This window comes from Rhinopithecus roxellana, chromosome 1 (assembly GCF_007565055.1).
Source record: "Rhinopithecus roxellana isolate Shanxi Qingling chromosome 1, ASM756505v1, whole genome shotgun sequence".
In the NCBI taxonomy this organism is placed as follows: Eukaryota; Metazoa; Chordata; class Mammalia; order Primates; family Cercopithecidae; genus Rhinopithecus; species Rhinopithecus roxellana.
Genome location: NC_044549.1, coordinates 43,987,348 through 44,007,474, shown reverse-complemented (window position 1 = coordinate 44,007,474; position 20,127 = coordinate 43,987,348). Strand labels below are relative to the sequence as shown.

At 46.2% G+C, this 20,127-nt stretch overlaps 1 protein-coding gene across 1 annotated transcript in view; it reads right to left on the bottom strand.

Annotated features, from left to right (window-relative positions):
• Window positions 1-15,229, bottom strand: part of PDIA5 (protein disulfide isomerase family A member 5) — a 94,436-nt gene extending 79,207 nt beyond the window's left edge. The window contains exon 1 of the mRNA XM_030942101.1: window positions 15,037-15,229. Within this exon, the coding sequence (XP_030797961.1) occupies window positions 15,037-15,078 (42 nt within the window). The 5' untranslated portion in view covers window positions 15,079-15,229. The remainder of the gene's footprint in view (window positions 1-15,036) is intronic.
• Between the last annotated feature and the right edge of the window lie 4,898 nt (window positions 15,230-20,127).

Here is a 20,127-nt window from a genome sequence, read left to right as displayed (position 1 = left end):
GCCACATTACACCTCAGCTTTAAAAAGCTCCTCATCTCTGGGGCGTGTGCCAGCACCCTCACATTCTCTATAACTAGCAAAGCCGTCTGTCATTATGAATTTACTATTCAATGCAGACCATGAAGCCAGCGATATTCAATTATATAAAAGCAGCTTGCCAACGGAGGAAGACTTGGGAACAGAAGTTTAACACTGAGGAAAAAGGGTGAAGGTGGGACTCAACCTCTTTTGCTCTGTCACCTGGAAAAAAGATACCCTTATGTTGAGAACTGTGAAGAAACAGGTTTAATTTAGTTTAACCCACATTTTGCTCAAAATAGTTTTGAAATGTCAGAATCTAAGTCTAGACTCATAAGAAGCTGGTACTAAAGGGACTCAGGGAAAAGTGGAGGACCTGAGAAAACAGGTGTGGCCCTAAATCCAAGGTCAGAGAACTTGAGTGGGCTGAGAATTTAGAGCTTGTGGTTTGGCGGAAAGAGCATTGTACCTGGAGTCAGAAGCTCAAGTTTTGTGCTGACTTTATTACTGGTTGTCGTCTCTCCTTCTCCAAGTCTGCTTCCTACTCTGGAAAACTGAGGAACTGAGAGTGATTTCCAGAGTTCTTTACAGTCGTATCATTTGGTAAACCTATTCTCATGACCACCACCAGAGCAGCACTGTGAGGTAATCATACTTTGTGAAGAAACCATTGAGTTTCCCTGGGTAAGTGGCCACCTGCGATAAAAACCTCTTCACCTCTCAGTCTCCCTTGCAGCCAGTGTGGCCATGTTCTAGCCCCTGGAACGCGAGCTGAAGTGTGATGTGGCAACTTTAACAGACATCTGATATGACTCTTCTTAGACCCTGCCTCATTCCTGCCAGCTGGAATTTGGACAAGATGGCTGGAACTCAAGCAGCCACCTTGAGACAATGGGGAGGAAGGGCCTGCTAAAGAGGAGCAAACAAGATACATGTTACCTGGGTCCCTGACACTACACAGGGATATTCTGGCCCTGGAATATCCCTGTGCAGGCTTCTGCATGAATGAAATAAATGATCTTTTTTTTTTTTTTTTTTTTTTGAGACGGAGTCTCGCGCTGTCGCCCAGGCTGGAGTGCAGTGGCCGGATCTCAGCTCACTGCAAGCTCCGCCTCCCGGGTTTACGCCATTCTCCTGCCTCAGCCTCCGGAGTAGCTGGGACTACAGGCGCCCGCCACCTCGCCCGGATAGTTTTTTGGATTTTTTAGTAGAGACAGGGTTTCACTGGGTTAGCCAGGATGGTCTCGATCTCCTGACCTCGTGATCCGCCCGTCTCGGCCTCCCAAAGTGCTGGGATTACAGGCTTGAGCCACCGCGCCCGGCCAATAAATGATCTTTTTAAGGAGTTCTCATTCTGGGTCTTCTGGCACACATACAAATAGATCTTGAGTGCCCACTGAACAAAAGCTTTAACTAGAAAGAAATACAAACATCTGTTCTAATTGGGATATTTCAAAGTGCCTCAAGCACCAAATCATGCATTAAACTTTAGATATGTTATCTATAAGGAAGGAGACAGAAAGACTGTCAAGGGATTGATTTACCCAGTGTTCTTCCTAGTAGCCCAAATTTTCAGTGTGCCTGTTCTTATCAGGTACCTTGGTCACCTGATGCCAGCTATCCACAAATGAAAGAAGAATTAGCCCGGGAACTCTCCAGTTTCCTTACCCCAGCCCTTTTCTGGTAAGAGGACCATTCTGGAGATAAAAAAGCCAGGACATCTCTTTCAATTCAGATTTGAGTTGGGCTGATTGGTTTCCCACAAATATAGAAATCCCCTCAAAATTCCTCACATACCATCTCCAGCCTCCAGGTAGCCCTCCAGAGTCAGGGACTCAAAATCTCCTGAGACCACTCAACTCAGCTGGACCCAGGAGGCTGTGGGAACTCAATATGCTAATATATGGAAGTCCCATGTCCTACACCATACCCATATCATCTTGGAGCGCTCCTCATTAGAAACGTTAAATCCCGCCTCCCACACACACGCACATCTGTCAGCCTATCACACTCCAAAGACAGCAAACATGTCTCTTCTAGGATTCTCTAGGTGAAATATCCTAATTCCTCATGTGTGACCTCAAATCCCCCACTGTCCAGACACCGCCACCTCAGTGATTCCCAGAGCTCTTCCCAATGCTTTGTTTCATACTGTTACAGCTTGAAAAGAGTAATGTGCTATTTTATACCATAATTTGTTTTTAGAAATAAATACCTAGGCTCTCATAAATCAAAATATAGAAAATTAATCTCAACCCAAATCTTCATTGGTGGGTCACAGTTTAAAAAAAAATAAAAGGTTGAGAAACACCATTAGTGAATCTCTTAAAATACAGAGCTCAACTGTCATATACTGCTGGCAGAAATCTCAACTAGTACAATTCTTTTGGAAAGGTAGCTGGCATAATTTATCATGTATCTCTAAAGTATTTATGCTCTTTGACTTGGTAATTCCACTTCTGGGAATGTGTCCTGAGGAAATTAGCAGAGGTCTGACACACATATGACTCACAACCATTCTACTCATAAGAGTTAAAACCTATAAACAACCTAAATGTCCAGCAACAACAGAATGGTTACACAGAGTAAGCCACTCAATAGAAGAATAAGCCATTTAGATGGTATTTTATTTAAATGGTGTTTTTAAAGACTTTGCAATGCAAAAATGTTTGCTTTAATGTTGTCTTTAAAAATAGAATTTAAAATATGCATGGTATAACCACAACTGTAAGTAAACAAAAGTATGCTCAGAAAAACACTGAGGATTTGCCCTCAGTAGTATTTATTCTTCCCCTTTCTCTATTTTTTCAACTTGTCATAATAAGCATGTCCAATCTAAATGTTTAAAGAAAAAAATTACCACCACTTGGCTACCGTTATGAAAATAATTAACTGCCTCAAAGTGTCTCCCCACCAGAAAATGTAACTTCACAGTGGGGAAACATGGCAGAAACCCCCTTAACTAAGGGGCCAACAGAAACACCACCAGTAATGGGTCAAATTGACGTCAGGTGCCCCCTGATATAATGCACTAAATGAAAACATCGTCAAAAACCAAATTGAGGAAAATTCTTTAAAAATGTCAAGGTCACAAAAGACAGAGCCTGAAGAACTGTTCCAGATTAAAGGAGACTAAAGAAGGACAATTAAATGCAGTGTGTGATTCTGGTTTGGGTCCTGAATAAAATACTACCTTCCTAGTTTTGATCGTTGTACTTGGTTACATAAGAGAATGTTTTTGTGTTTTAGGAAATACTGAAGTATTTAGGGGGCAAAGGAATATCATATATAAACTTCATATATGTAGAAGAAAAGTATGATAAAAACAAATGTGATAAAATATTAATATTTGTGGAATCGAGACAAAGGGCACATAACAATCCTTTGGATTCTTCTTGCAACTCTTCTATAAATCCGATATTATTTCTAAATAAAAGTTGAAAAGAAAAAAACTTGCCTAAAAAAGAAGAAAGGAAAGAACGAGGCTTCCAGAACACAACCAGATACTGCCCCCAGCTCTTGCATAGGCCTTCTGATTCCTCCCCGCCCAGCACTTGCTCTGTGTCCTTTCCCACATATGTGTCCTTCTGCACTGCTAGCCGAACAGTCTCGCCTCTGTTCATGTGACACTGGGTGGTTTGGCTTTTTTTATAACTATTATATGGAATCTGCAAAGTACTTGGCATGCAACACATACCTAGCAAATACTTGTAGAATGGTTTTGATGAGAGATATAAGAAAGAACATTAATTTTAGGCCAGGCACAGTGGCTCACACCTTTAATCCCAGCACTTTGGGAGGCTGAGGCGGGCAGATCACAAGGTCAGGAGTTTGAGACCAGCCTGGCCAATATGGTGAAATCCTGTCTCGACTAAAAATACAAAAATTAGCCAGGCGTGGTGGCACGTGCCTGTAATCCCAGCTACTTGGGAGGCTGAGACAGAAGAATCACTTGAACCAGGGAGGCAGAGGTCATAGTGAGCTGAGATCGTACCACTACACTCCAGCCTGGGCAACAGAGTGAGACTCTGTCTCGAAAGAAAGAAAGAAAGAAAGAAAGAACATTAATTTTAAAATATGCATACTGTATGCCCCTTAAAAGGGTAAATTCTAAACATCTGCCATGAGCCGCCATAGCTAAACACTACTCTGCACAAGGAGTGAAGGCCTAACCTTAAATCAAGCCTGGGGATCTCACCACCGATGCTTCCCAATGTTCAAATGTCTACCCAGCAGCCTCTGAAATAAAACCAAGCACCATGAGTCCCTGAATGGTGGTGATACTGGTGTGTGTGTGTGTGTGTGTGTGTGTGTGTGTGTGTGAGAGAGAGAGAGAGAGAGAGAGAGAAAGAGAGAGAGAGAGAGGTGGGAGGAGAGGCTGGCCCTGGGATGTGAGACCCTTGGTTACTGGGAGCCAAGAGAGCTAACTGTGCTTATTAACAAACAGAAATGCAAAAGCACCTGGCAAGGAACAGAACGCAAGAGAGGATCCTTTAATCCCAAATCCAGGGCTTAGGGATTAGCCCATAATAACAACAACAGCCAAAAGCAGAGTGCTTATTGTATGACCAGCAGTGAGCTAAGCAGTTCACGTGTTATCTAACTGAATTATCTTGACAAGTGTACGAAGTAAGCACTGTTATTGTTCCCATTTTATAGATAAAGAAACTGAGACTAAGGGGAGTTAAGAAATTTGCTGAAGGTCACACAGCATGTAAGAGAGCTATGATTCAGACCCAAGTCTGACAGACTCCATCACCAGAGGTGGGGCGTAAGGAAGACAGATTCCCAGAGCCACACACATCTTACTGCTTGCTGCTGTAAATACAAGGCCAGCTGCATTTCTTCTATTTCGCTTCCTTTAAAAAGCCACACCTTATATTTGGGGCTACGCAGCACAGTTTCTCCCCTCTTGTATTCCCCACGGCACAAATGTGGTTGTCAACAATAGACAATTCAGGGGCAGGGCAACTTATCTGAGAGCTTATGAAAACAGGTTTTCTTATCCTGAAATTGCAACTGCAGTGCATTTAGCCAGGACTTAAGTCCCTAAAGCTTTTAATGTTTTGGAAAACCTCTTCGTGAGCCAAGAGCGCTCTGGATCACTGCCAGCTTGGTGTGCCAGGCCTGTTAACGAGGAAGAACTAGTAGAGGGAACATTGAATTAGGCAGCAGGGAGGGCGGAAGAGCAGGTGAATTCCCACTCCGGAAATCAACTCTGCCTCCAAGCTCTGTTAACTGATAAGAAAATAACAACTCAGTGCTCATGACCCATGGTGTACATCTATGCTTTTACACACATGATCTCATTTCATCCTCTAAAGTTGAGAGTCTAAGCCACTGGTTCCACCCTTCAGGTCTCAACCCGAGTATAGTCATAAAAATCAGTGAGTTACAGTAGCATTTTTAAAAAATTACATTGACTAGAAAACATCAGTGAGTAGCATAGGTAGCAACACTGTGCATTCAGTGAACCGAATATTACTGGGTTACACTGTAAAATGTATAACTATTCTTGCAGGAGTTGAAAAACTATCATAAACAATCAGTGTTTATAGGCAGAGGTGGTACTATCCCCACTTTAGAGATGTGAAAACTGAGGCTCAGAGAAGGCATATGCCTCAGATTAAGCCTAAAACAGTAGAGCCAGGACCCTGCCAGGACAGATCTGATGCTTTTCTCTTGGCCTGTCAATGTGAATAGTTCAGACAGACATCCCTGGAGCATCATCCACTCCCCATTGCTCCACCCAGAATAATACCTGAGAGGCTGGCAAGTCTGCTTTCCCTTCCAATCTAGCTATTGAGTGTGACCTGCTGAAAAGAGCCACAGTGACAACCTGATCCATCTTCCCTCTGCTACCAGCATGTTCACAAGCCCCCAAATCCCTTCAGAGAAAAGCACTTGCTCAGGTCACGTAACAGCAAGCAGACAACGGTGACACAGCTCCAATGTGAGCAGAACTTGTGCTACACACTCAATCGAGAGCACCCAGCTCGGCTGGCAAAATACCACCAGCCATGTAAGATTAACTTCGAAATGTGTCTAGTTTTGTAGCTGTACCACAGCACTCAGTATTCTGGGAATACAGATTCCTGGGCTTTATTCTTGAAGAAAAACATCTCCAGGGTCTGGGAGCGCAGGAATCCATTTAACACATATCTCCTTAAGGTGAAGAAACTCCATCACTGACCCATCTTTGAAAAACCCTCTCTCTGGGCCCCACATCACTCCCCTGTCCACTGTTAGCCAGAATTTTCCATCTCCCCCGCTCCTCCCATCCTCCTGCCTCCTTCTATTGCTCATCCCTCTGAAATCTGCCCTCCCCACCACCACCACCACCAAACAGGCTCTTGGTGAAGGCTCAACAATGACCTCCCTGTAGATAAACCCTACAGGCACTTCCAGTTCTCATCTTGTTTGGCCTCTTGAACTGGATGCGACACTTGGTTTCCCTCCTACCTCTCTAACAATCATTCCTTTCTCCTTTGTAAACCCTCCTCTTCCCATTCTTTAAATTTGAAGTTCTGCAGCTCACTCAGTCTACCCTCTCTTCCTACCCTATATGGTCCCCCAGCCAACTTCACCCACTCTCCTGAATAGCACCCCTAAATCGACATCTCCAGACCAGATCTCTCTTCTAAGCAACACATCTTTACGTCCTGCTTACTCAGCAGTTCTTAAACTGGAGTCAAGTATAATTCTAAAATGTTAAAAGCCTAATTCTCATACAAATAGGTATTGAGCATATTTCAAAGTTTTACTTAACTCTCTAATAAGATACCCTAAAAAAGAGGATATAATCCTGATATAAGACTGCTACATTAGATACCAACAGGTTAATGTCCTTCAGGGCAATAATCTTTGTGTTTCTCTTCTTTACCAAACAGAAATAATTTGCATCCTACCTAACTTTACAAAGTATGGCCCATAACAAATAATAAACAGAGTTACATTCCCTAGAGCACAGCTGGTCCTTAGGTGGTCTCTTATACAATACTCTAGTACGATACTAAAAGGTCACAAAATCATCTTTTATTTCCAAGTTTTAGATAATTTTTTTCCACTGTAGTCTATGAATTTGGATGAAGAAAAATGACATCTTCATCTTCACTAACCTCTAACTGAAATTTAGCCTTTCCTATTTTATGAATGTATTTATAAATGTATAAATGCTTTCTACATTTATGAATGTAGATAACAAATTACAGTAGTAATTAGGGTAGCAGTGTCTGTGACTTTGCCACCAACAGAAATCAGATTTCCTTACCACATTACAAGATATCCTGAAACACTATTTATGCTCATCACTACTTAAAATTATAGAAGTTATCAAACTTGTACCTTCAATCTTTTCATACGATGCATTAATAAATATTGCCAGGCGCGGTGGCTCAAGCCTGTAATCCCAGCACTTTGGGAGGCCGAGACGGGCGGATCACGAGGTCAGGAGATCGAGACCATCCTGGCTAACCCAATGAAACCCCGTCTCTACTAAAAAATACAAAAAACTATCCGGGCGAGGTGGCGGCCGCCTGTAGTCCCAGCTACTTGGGAGGCTGAGGCAGGAGAATGGCGTAAACCCGGGAGGCGGAGCTTGCAGTGAGCTGAGATCGTGCCACTGCACTCCAGCCCGGGCGACAGAGCGAGACTCCGTCTCAAAAAAAATAAATAAATAAAAATAAAAAAAAAACATATATATTATTTTATCACAACCTTGTTATATTTTGATAACTGTATTTCAATATAACTGCTTTCTTTGTAATTCTATGCATTTTACTTTACACATTTAAAAACATTATTCAAAGAAAAACCCAGAGGTTCTCAGAGAAGCCTTTCCTGACTCCTTGAATTAGGTTAGGGAGCCCTGTTATACATTCTCTTACCACATTATATTAACACTTTCTGTTTCCAGCACTTATTACCTGAACTAAATAATTAATCAGTGGCTGTCCCACTAGGCCATGAGAGAAAGAGATGTTGTCTGACTTATTTATGGTTATCCCCAATGCCTTAGCATGAGGCCTGGCTCATAAAAGATTCTCAAGGAAATATCCATTTGGGAAAAAAAAAAGAAGTATCTGTTGAATGAATGAACATCTGTGGCACATGTAGGATGCTGATGCTGGTCCACTTTCCTTTGAAATAGGGGGCATGTACTAATACTCTGCCCAGGACCCATAAAGACTAGACCCCGTGATGAGAACAAATCCACTTGGTCCTCAAGACCCTTCCCTGCTTGGCCCAACAATAGAGCTTTCCTACCAGGCCCACATGTGGGCTCAGATACTGGATCACCTTTATGTTTAAGCCCCAGCTTACAACCCTTAACCTTGATTTTCATCAACATCTTCTAAAGGACTAAAGGACCTGCTCACAAATTCAAGAAATCTGTCTGCGCCAAGGGGTTGGAGGAACTGCAGGATTCTTTGCAGCAAATGGACACTCAACCCCTGCGCCTCCGCAGCTTTAATGGGTTGGAAACTCTGAAGCCAGACACAGGCCCACCATCACACCATCTAGGAATGGAATGTGCATCAAACTGGTGCCTCAGTATGATTTTGAGGAATAAAGACTCTTTTAATCCCACACTCCATGAGTGTCTTCAACCCCCCAGTGCGAGATCACAAAGCTAATTATTTATAAGTGATAGCAAACTGGTATATGGAAAGAGGCCCTGTTGATGTAGGGTGGCAATAGGGGACAGTGAACTGGAGCTCCTCGGGGGAAGGACACAGTCAGCACGTGCCTGGCTGGCCACTCCCGTACAATGTCACAGCCACCAGGGAGCAGCTAAAAAACAAGTTTCAGGGACACTCCTGGAAAATGGCTGCCAACGCAGCTGCTTACACATTCAAGCCAGGCACTGAGAACTCTGACTGTGGTCCCCACCTATCTTTTTATTCCTTCACCTTCCAGGCCACAGACACCTCAACCTCGTCTAAGGGCATGTCGCCTACCACCTCCCTGTCCAGCCACCCATCCCTCTCCGGGGTAATGGTACTGGGCTAGCCTACTCACCTCACTAAGTTACATGGGGCTCAAAACCACACTGACGTGAAATACATGGAAATGCTTTGCAAACTCTAAAGCCCTCTACAAATGCATCCGATTTAACAATTCTGCCAACAGATCACACGGGGAGCCAGAGGCTCCAGGCAGTGCTGAAAGATGGCCAGGCAGAAGGGGATGGGCCAGCCCACCAGGGCTGAGAACTCCTGCTCCTTCCCTCTCCCGTTGGGACCTAAGATGTCAGGTGTTAAAGACAACACCACCCCCATCCCCACCCCCTCCCCCCCACACACATGCACACGCACAAGGAAGGAGAGGTGGGGGGCAAATAAACCATCCCAAGTCCAGGTAATGTGGAAGAACCTCAGTCTCTCCTCATACCCCATGCATTCATTTCTGGCCCACTGTCACTCAGATAGCCTCAAAAGCTACCACAACCACCAAGCAAGACACAAGAGCCTGACAGAACAAAACCACAAAGCTGGGGCAAAACCTCCAGGGATATAGTGTGTTTGGTGTCTTCATTCCCAAGAGGGGATCTACTTTCAGAAGAAAGGGGAGAGAAACCAAGCACACTTATATCCTGAGCTCTTCTGCACACCGCCCCCACCTGGGATCTCTGCAGCGGCCTGGCAGAGAGGGGGCAAGGAGGGAGTCAAGAGCTCAGCTCCAGGTAACTCCCGTGGGGAGAATCCTAGCAGCACAGGGGGCCCCCTACCAGGCATTCAAATCATGCAGCCTCTCTCTGGCCCTTCCCTGCCCACCTCCTCCTCTTAACTGACTTCCCCATCATCTCTTCTTCAACAATTGGCAATGACTGCTGAGACTCCCAGTGACTGGACACTTTCCTGTGCCAAGTACTGTGTTGGGTGCTTCCTGTATCTCTTCTAATCCTTTCAACACTTCAAGATGGATATCATTACCACCACTTACAAACAAGAAAACTGAGGCAGGGCCCAAGGTCAGGCAGCTCCTGAGTGTCTAGCTGGCTGAAAGCCCATGTTCTTTCCACTACATAACACTTGAATTTATCTTGTAGATAACGGAGAGGAAAGTAAGGATGAAAGTGTTGTTCTGGGAAAATTAATTCAGTCTCTCCCCCTCCCACCCAACCCTACATGTGGCCTGATTGATCTTGTTATTAAAAGGGCAGCTTTCATCATGTCTCTCCATTACCTTCAGAATCGAGTCCCCATGGCTTTGCCAGGCATTTAAGGTTCTTTACGATCCAGTTTTTCAGTCATATTCCCCTCATCCCCAGACTCAAATCCTCCCTCCATCCAGCCTGGCCTATCATTCCTCATTTTCCATGTCTCTGGCTTAGAAGGTTTCCTTCTCTGCCTGTGACATTAATTCCATCAGCCAAACACAGACCAGGGCTGATGACATGCCAGACCGAGTTAGGTGCTGGGGACACCACAGCCAGGACAGGGTACTCCCTGCTGTCACAGAGCTCCAAGTCTGCCCTTCTTGTGAGGTCAGCTCATACCCTGCTCTTTCCTGGGGCCTTCTCTGGTCACTCGGTGTCCCACTGCTTGGCCTCGTCCTGAATCCCCAGCACACGGGGGTTGCCGCTCTTATGGCACTCAGCCACACTTCTACCTTATATGCCAGGTCTGTTTTAAGACTTCCACTGTAATGTGTTTATTTCTGTGGGAAATGTGCATTCCAGGTTCCAAACAGCATTTTAAATGGCAATTCAGTCCTCAGGCCAGCCCACAAAAGCCTATTAAATATATAATGATCCCAGAGAAATACAGAACCTAAATAAGTGTACCTTAAAAGCTCTACAGGAGAAGCCAGGAGCAAACATCTGCCTCCTGCACCTCCACCCACTGTCCTCCAGGGTCTGAGCTTCAAGCGACCATCAGGGGCAGAGGCAGAGAAGCAGGCGGGAGATGGAGGAGTGGGAAGAACCCGATTTACATTCAGCAGATCTGGCTCTTCTCCCAGCTCTGCCTTCACTAACTGGGTGGCCTTGAGTGAGTCCCTTCCCTCCCTAAGCCTCGCTATTCTCTTATAAAAGGAGAAGGCTGAGTTAGATCAGTTCTGAATCTCACAGATCAGCAGAATATATATATTTTTAAATATAAATATGCAACACGGATTTTATATTAAAAATAAATTTTATCAAGACAGGACTTTTAAAAAGAAATCACAATATACCACAACCAGCCTTATTTTTCAAAAGGATGCTGTAACCCCCTCCCCCTCAAAATATGGTCATCGTGTCAGAAAAATTGACAAGTTTTTAAACTGAAAACGTTTGGATTCATGAAAAACAAACAAACAAACAAATACGCCATTTTTTTTTCCAGTTTGACTGTAGACCAGAAAAGTCCAGCCCAGCCCAACTTCAGTCCTTGGCCCGATGCTTGAGAATCACTGAGCTAGGAGACCTAGAGTTCACTCCAGCTCGACATTTCTCCATCCTACAGGCTTGGTGGAGACCACAGGACAATCAGCATGGATGGCCCTAGAGAAGGGTCAGCTGCAGGGAGGAGCTGAGCTGGACAGCAGGAAAGCAGGCAGTCAGTGCAGGGATGGGAGCAGGACAGCATGGCCCGCCAGGGATCGCCCTGTGCCCTAGGGCTACCTCCCGCCCCTGTGCCCAGAGGTGCTTGGGAGGGAAGGTACCGCCACCCATAGCCTCTGAGGGCACAGACACCCAGCCTGGAAGCTCTTGGAACTAACCTGTCCCATGTGTTTGACTGTGACACCTTCCACCCCAGTATTGTTCTGGAAGGCTGAGGGTTCCCAAAGGAACATTTTTAAAAAATCTTCATTAACTTTCCTGATTATAAACTAATACATATTCATGTGAAAAACTTGGAAACCACAGAAAAGCATAAGCAAAGAAGCACAAGTCATCACAACTCCTCCTTCCAGAACAATGACTGTTAACATTTTGATGCACTAATTCTTCATGCACGTAACTTCAACCACCCTGGGATTTGGTTTTATATCCTGCTTTTCCCTTAGTTATCACACTTGAGCATTTTTCCACATCCTTAGATATTCTTCATAAACATCATAAAATGTTTTCATAATAAACATAACATTCTAGTAAATATAAATATTCTTTACAAACATGGCAATGGACTGAAATATTTCTTCTTCTTTGTTTTTTCTTTCTTTTTGAGATGGCATCTTGCCACATCCCCCAGGCTGGAGTGCAGTGGCACAATCTCGGCTCACTGCAATATCTGCCTCCTGGGTTCAAGCAATTCTCCTGCCTCAGCCTCCTGAGTAGGTGGGACTACAGGTGCCTGCCACCACGCTCGGCTAATTTTTGTATTTTTAGTAGAGATGGGGTTTCACCATGTTGGCCAGGTTGGTCTCAAACTCCTGACCTCAGGTGATCCGCCTCAGCCTCCCAAAGAGATGGGGTTACAGGTGTGAGCAACTGTGCCCAGCCAGGACTGAATATTTCTGTCATTCCCCCGAAAATTCATATGTTGAAATCCTAACCCCCAAAGTGATGGTATTAGGAGGTGGGGCCCTTGGCAGGTAATTAGGTCATGAGAGTGGATCACTCACGAATAGGATTAGTGCCCTTGAAAAAGGAACCCAGGAGAACTGTCTAGTCCTCTTTCTATCATATAAGGATACAATGAGAAGTCAACAGTCTTCTGGAGGAGGGTCCTTGCCAGAATTCAACCATGCTGGCACCCTGATTTCAGACTTCCAGTCTGCAGAACTGAAAAAATACATTTTGATAATTCTGCATCACCAGTCTATGGGATATTTGTTATAGCAGGCCAAACTGACAAAAATAAACATCATTTTTCATGATATGGACAAGGCCAGATATTATTTAACCAAGCCACTATTATTGAGCATTTAACCCATTTCCGCATTTTTGCTATTGTAAAAAAATGTGGTGGGTGTATATCCCTGTACATGAATCCCTGCAGATGCCTTTATATCCTTCAGGTCACAGCCCAGGTGCACATATCAGCCCTCAGTAAATATTGAGTGAACAAAGAAACCCAACCAGCTTCCAGGAACCTGGAGAGCCCTTATCAGATAGATACAGCATTTAAATTTACAAAGGCCCAACCCACTGTCCAGCAATCACTCACCACTGCTCCTGTTGGCATGCTCCCTCCACCTCCTACCTGCTAAGCCAACTCTAGGGCTTAGGGAAAGGAGAAGATAGAAATTGCTTGCTCAGGACTCCCAGGTTCTAGTGCTTTCAGCAAACCTACCTGCTCTTCCGCATCTCCCAGTGAAGGGGACCCGCAGCCCCCCAATGCCTAGCTAACTACCACACTCCTTTCGGACTGTTCAGCTCCACCACCTCAGGAAAGCCATGGCTGACCTCCCTTTAAATCAATGTACGGCTCCTGTTCAGTGAAGGTACCAGTACCTAAGGTCACAGCACTTACTGTTCTGTCATTATTTGCTCACAGGACTGACTCCTTTGCCCAATCCAGGGCAACACCAGACGGCAGGCACAATGTGTGTTTTGCTCTCTACCCAAAATCCAACCCAGTGGAGGGCAAAATATCGATCCAAACAATGTGATTGATAAATAAACGTCTGCCGAATGAAATTTCAGATTATCAAGCCCACTGTTTTCACAAGAAGGAGGGGAAAGAGAGGAAAGCAGGACCTCCTCCTCAGTCCAAGTGCAAAGACCCGTGGGGGCCTTGCAGAAGATAGCTCCCTCCTCCTGGCGGAGACCCGCCCAGACCAAATGGCTCCAGGGGACTGATGGCAAAACAGCGTTCAACAAACCCAGACGCAATGAAGTGACACTGCCCCACTCCAGCTTGGTTCTCCCCGAGAGGGAGAACACAGACCTAAGAGAACAGGGGGCTTCCTTCCCCAGCCGTTTCCAACCAGAGTACCAGGCCACTCCTCACTGGTGATCCAGGGTATTGGGAGATGGAAGTGTTTCAAGCAACTCAATCCACACTCTTTTTCTCCTCCCCTTTGCCCAGTGTCCTTGCCACACCCAAATGGAAAATAACGGAAAATCTGGGTTGGGGAGGGTGCCAGGAGCAGGAAGTTCCCTGGAACTTCAGGAGAAAAGGAGTCAGGATGGTCCTAAAATAAGGGAGGGCATAAGTTATGGAAAAGATGAGGAAGGAGGCCACAATATCCCATCACACACCCACAGCGACACGAAGGCCAAACCCCAGTCCTGGGCCAGCAGGCACACCCATTCCGACCTCTCTCAGGGATGCCTGGAGTCCCCCCAACAAGTGTAGCAAACTCCTCTTGGAGCCCACTCCTTTTCCACTTTCGTAAGATTTTGCAGTTTACACAGCTTCTTTCTCTGAGACCTCATCCGACCCTCAGAACCACCCTATGGGGGTACCTTTGCCTTTCTATATCATGGCTGAGGAGATTAGCTCAGATACATTAAATGAACCGGCGCGTCACACGGCTAGAAAGTGGCTGAGACTCGAGCCAGCCCCTCAGTTGGGTGTAGGAGCAGCTCCTCAGCAGGGGCGGGCTGCGTCGACCCCACCCAGCCCACCGAGCCTGGCCTGTGGGCGGAGGCCCAGGTAGTGGCCCGCAGTTTCCCAGACGCCTGGGGTCGAAACCAAGAACAAGGTGGCCCCTAAACCAAGGTTTCCGGCAGTGCAGGTAGTAAGCACCCCCATACCACCCCGCACTCACACAGGTGCAGGGCTCGGAGTCTGGGGCTGAGCACACCCGCAGCCCGCCAGCGTCCCGCCTGAGCTGGTGGCTGTGCCCCGACCTGCATCCCCGCAAAGTTGTGGCCGTGGCGTAAGCACCCTGCCAGGGATCGCCCGGCGCCCCACAGCTGCCTCCTGCCCCTGCGCCCGGGAGCGCTTGGCGGGGAGGGCACCGGGATTCCCGCTGTCTCCCGCGTAGCACCCGGTGCCCGCCTGCCTGGCATGCACGCCCTCATCCCGGTGCCCCGGGGCAGCTTCCCGCACGTCCCGGAGAGGGCTGGAGCAGAGAGCGCAGAAGGGCACGCGGGGCACACGTGCCGGCCCAGCCCGGACCCCTGCCCCACAGTCTCACCCAGATTGCCAGCAGCAGCCATGCCGGCCCGGCCCGCGCCATCCCCGCAGCCGCTGCCCACTGCTGGCTCCTGTCTCCACTCCGGCGCCCGCGCCCGCCCGCCCGCCTGCTAGCTCCACCTCGGCCAACCACCACCGCCACTTCCCAGCCGCTCCCCGCCTCCGAGTTCCCGGTGCCACGTCTGCCAAAGCATGCGCAGCAGCCGGGGAGAGGCGGCCAGGAAGAAGTGCTCGCTGGGAGTTGTAGTCTGCAGCCTGGCTCAGCTGGGGGCTGCGGGTGCGAACTGGGCTCCGACGCCACGTGGCAGCGAGTGAAGTGTGAAAAGGCAAGGTCAGGGAGTAACGAAAGGCAATTAATGCACGGGGGGCTTACTCTGTGCCTGGAGCTTCAGAAACAGTATCTCACGCAGCTCACAGAAATTAGGTTTTATTTTCTCCACTTTGAGGATTAGGAGGCAGCCCAGGGAATTTAAGTACCTTGACCCAGATCACACAGCCGGTAAATGGCAGAGTCCAGTGCTGCCTGTGAAGGACAGGAAAAGCCCTCATCCCTGCCTCCCAGACTCCCCCCTGCTTATTCTATTTAACTTCAGTAAAACATTATTGAGCTGTTGGAAAACAATTTGGTGGTTCCTCAAAAACTTAAACATAGATTACCATATGACCAGCAATTCCACCCTTAGGTAAATACCCAAAAGAGTTGAAAACAGGTATTCAGACAAATGCACGTACACCAGTGTTCACAGTAGCACTATTTACAATAACCAAAAGGTGGAAACAATAACGTCTGTCAAAGGATGAATGGATGAACAAAGTGTGATACATCCATCTAATGGAATGTTATTTAGCCATTGAAAGGAATAAAATGGCCCAGCAGGGCAGCTCATGACTGTAATCCCAACACTTTGGAAAGCTGAGGCAGGAGGATCATGTAATACCAGGAGTTTGAAACCAGACTGGGCAACATAGCAAGACCTCATCTCTGCTAAAAATAAAAATAAAATAAAATAGCCAGTGTGGTGGCAAGGAGCTGTAGCTCCAACTACTTGGGAGGCTAAGGCAGGAGGATTACTTGAACCTGGGTTATGGAGACTGCAGTGAGCTGAGATCATGCCACTGCACCCCAGCCTAGGCCACAGAGTGAGTGAGACCTTGTATCAAAAAAAAAAAAAAAAAAAAAGAGGCAGGGGGGATAAAATGCTAACACGTGCTGCAATAAATGAATCTCAGAAATGTATGCTAATAAAAGAAGTCAGACACAAAAAGTCACATATGATGTGATTACATCTTATGAAATATTTAGAATAGGTAAATCCACAGAGACAGAAAGCATAGTAGTGGTTGCCCAGGGCCAGGGGTGGGGAGGAAGGAATGGGGAATGACTGCTTAATGAGTATAGGGACTCCTTCGGGGGTGATAAAACATTTTGGAACTAGATAGATGATGGTTCCACAACATTGTGAATGTGCTAAATGCCAGTAAACTGTACACTTTAAAATAGTTAATTGATGTTATGCGAATTTTGCCTGGGTAAACATTTTCAAAAGAGAAAAACTCTTTATTTAACCCATTCCATGTGCTAAAGCAGGCGTCCCCAAACCCTGGGCCTCTGGACAGTCTGTGGCCTGTTAAGAACCAGGAGGCGAGTGGTGGGCCAGCGAGCATTACTGCCTGAGTTCTGCCTCCTGTCAGATCAGTGGTGGCATTAGATTGTCGTAGGAGTGTGAATCCTGTTATGAACTGCACATTCAAGGAATCTAGGCTGTGGGTGCCTTATGAGAATCTAATGCCTGATGATCTGAGGTAGAACAGTTTCACCCCAAAACCATCCCCTGTCCCCCCACCATCTGTGGAAAACTTGTCTTCCACAAAACCGGTCCCTGGTGCCAAAAAGGTTGGGCCCTGCTGTGCTAAAGCATTTAACTAAAGCATTCATGCATGCAGTCAGTTTATACATTCAAGAATGTTTATTGAACACTTACTACGTCCTGAGGCTCAAGATATCCAGTAGTGAGATGAACAAGAGAACTGCACAGTCAGAGGTTGGTAAGTTATAGCTGAAAGGTCCTTGCCTTCTGTCAGGAGAGTCAAAGCTCAAAACTTCGAAGCTATCCATCACTCACTTCCTATTCCCAACAGGCTCATCCAACCCCTCGCCGCATCCTGTCAGTTTTACCTCCAAAATATATCTCTTCTCTCTCCTCCCGAGTCTAAGTCGCTGATATGTCAGTGACTATTACCTAGGGAAGGGTAACCGTCTCTGAAAGAGTGTGCCTGCTTCTCCCCCATACCATCCATTTGTTAATGTCAGTTGAATCTTGCTTGCCCCTCCCCTGAAACTCTCCAGTGGTTTCCCGTTACCCTTAGAATAAAATCCAAACTCTTCCCACAACCTGCAAGCCCTGTATGGTCTAGGCCTTCGCCTGGTAGACCTCATCTCCTGCCTCCCCCAAACCCTGTCCACTGGGTTCAGATACACAGACCATCATTTCCTCATTCCTCCCCTCTCCAGAGCTGCTCCTACCTCAGGGCTTGTGCTCCTCCTAAATTCTTTGCCTCAGCAATTTCCTAGGCCTTTGTCTGGCTGGCGCCTTGGAATCCTTTAGGATTCTCCTATCCATCCCCTCTCAGAGAGGCCCTTCAAGAGCAGTCCATCTACAGGTGAGTTTACCCTCCCCACGGCCGAGCTCCTTTTTCTCTATCCCAACTTCTGCTTAGGTTCTGTTGCTTTTCTGCCCAGCACCTACTACCATCCACAAGACTTACTGAGTCCTTGTGTTCATTGTCTTTTGCTCCAGCCTGAATGTCAGTTTCCTGTCTCTCTGTTCATCACCTTGCTTCCAGGGCCTAGCACAGGACGGAGCCACAGATGGTTCTCAATGTTCTTTTTGGTGAATGAATGAATGATTGAGCGAGGTAATGTGTTGGGAAGTGTCAGAAATTCCTAAAGCAGTTTTGGGACAGGGCTTCCATGGCATGCTCTGCTCTGCAACCTCGAATTTATGATCTGCACATGGGGAAGTGAGCCTTGCACCCCTCTCTGTGGGCCTTTGTTGCTCATCTGTAAAATGAAATGGTTGGTGAGGATGCAGAGCTACTGGAACACTCACACATTGCTGTGGGAGTGTAAATTGGCTCACCTACTTTGGACAACTGTACATGTGCAAAATCTGCGCCAAAATGTTCATGGCAGCTTTATTCATAGAAGCTGTTATGGACTTGTGTCCCCCCCAAATTCGTATGTTGAAGTCTTAACTAACCCCGACTACATCAGAATATGACACTACTTAGAGACTTTAAAGAGGTAATTAAGGTTAAATGAGGTCATTGTGGTGGACCCTAATCCCATATGGCTGGTATCCTTACAAAAAGAAGACAGTAGGACACATATATAGAGAAAAGCCCATGTGAGGACACAGAGAGAAGACAGATGGGACACGCCAAGGAGAGAGGCCCTCAGAAGAAATCAACCCTGCCAAAACCTTGATCATGGATTTCTAGCTTTCAGAATAATAAAAAAAACCCAAACCTCTGTCATTGAAGCCACCCAATCTGTGGTGGTCTGTTACGGCAGCCCTAACAAAGTGGTACAGTAGCCCAAACCAGAAACAACCCAACTGTCAGAACAGGAGAGGAGATAAATTACTGATAGCATATTCTGCAAAAGAGAGAGAGAGAGAGAGAGAGAGAGAGAGAGAGAGAGAGAACAAACTACTGATTATATACAACTACTGATTATATACAATTATATGTATACTGATTATATACAACAACGTGGATGAATCTCAAAACCCCGATGTTAAGCAAAAGTAGCCAGACACAAAATAATATATACTGTGTGATTCCATTTATCTAAAGTTCAAGAACAGGCAAGTACAATCTGTGATGATAAAAGAAAACAAGTGGACAAGGAATAGAGACAGACTGCGGGGAAAGCATGAACAAACCTTCCAGGTACTGGAAACGCTCTGCATCTTGCTTTTTTGTTTCTCTGTTTTGAGACAGAATCTCACTCTGCCGCCCAGGCTGGCGTGCAATGATGCAGTCTCAGCTCACTGCAACTTCCACCTCCCGGACTCAAGCCATCCTCCCACCTCAGCCTCCCGAGTAGCTGGGACCTCAGGCGCACACCACCACACCGGGCTAATTTGGATTTTTTGTAGAGACAGGGTTTTGCTATGTTGCCCAGGCTGGTCTTGAACTCCTGGGCTCAAGTGATATCTGCCTGACTTGGCCTCCCAAAGTGCTGGGTTTACAGATATGAGCCACCATGTCCAACCTATATCTTGATTCAATGGTAGTTACATGACATTTAACATGTGTTAAAATTAATTTATTATTCCAGCTGAATTGATTCATTATCTAAACTCTATACCAAGATTTTACACTTTATATACACTATCTCTCAGTCTTTTTCTTAAGTCTAAACATTTAAGGGTGGTGTGAGTCAGCTAATCATCAGGATTCCTTTTAGCTCTTGTATCTTCCAAGTTCAAGACTGGCTAAAAGTTCCTGGGTACAGGGAGGGCTGAACTCTGCAGAAATGTAACTGCCAAAAGGGGCAAGAGTTGAAGGGAGGAAGGGAGGAAGGAAGCTATGCACCTGAGAGCCAGGGAAACAGAGGGCAAGGGACTGAGGGGGGTGGAATAACAATGTCCAAGAAACAAGCCATTTCATTCTGCAATTGAAACAAGCTAAAATGCGATTTGTGGCCCTTCTGGGAATGCTTACCAATTCTCACTTCACTCTCCTTGAAATATTAGGAGAATAGCACAGGGCAAGCACTGTCCCTCCTCCATTAGAGCCCTCAATGGGCACTATCCATTTTCTAGCAGCAGCCCCGCGGGGCCAGGCCAGAGACACTTCTTGTCCTGCAGTTTATTGCGAATTGTGACACCACCTTACATTTGTGTAGCCAGTTCCCCTCCATCATCTCGGCTGGGATGAGGACTAGCACAATGACCATTTTCTGACATTCAGGCAAGATAAGAATCGGCCCAGAAAAAAAGGAGAAACGTTGAACCAAAGAAGCCAGACACAGACAAGTGTATTCTGTAGGATTCGTTTATATGAGAAACAGGAGGCGAAGGTT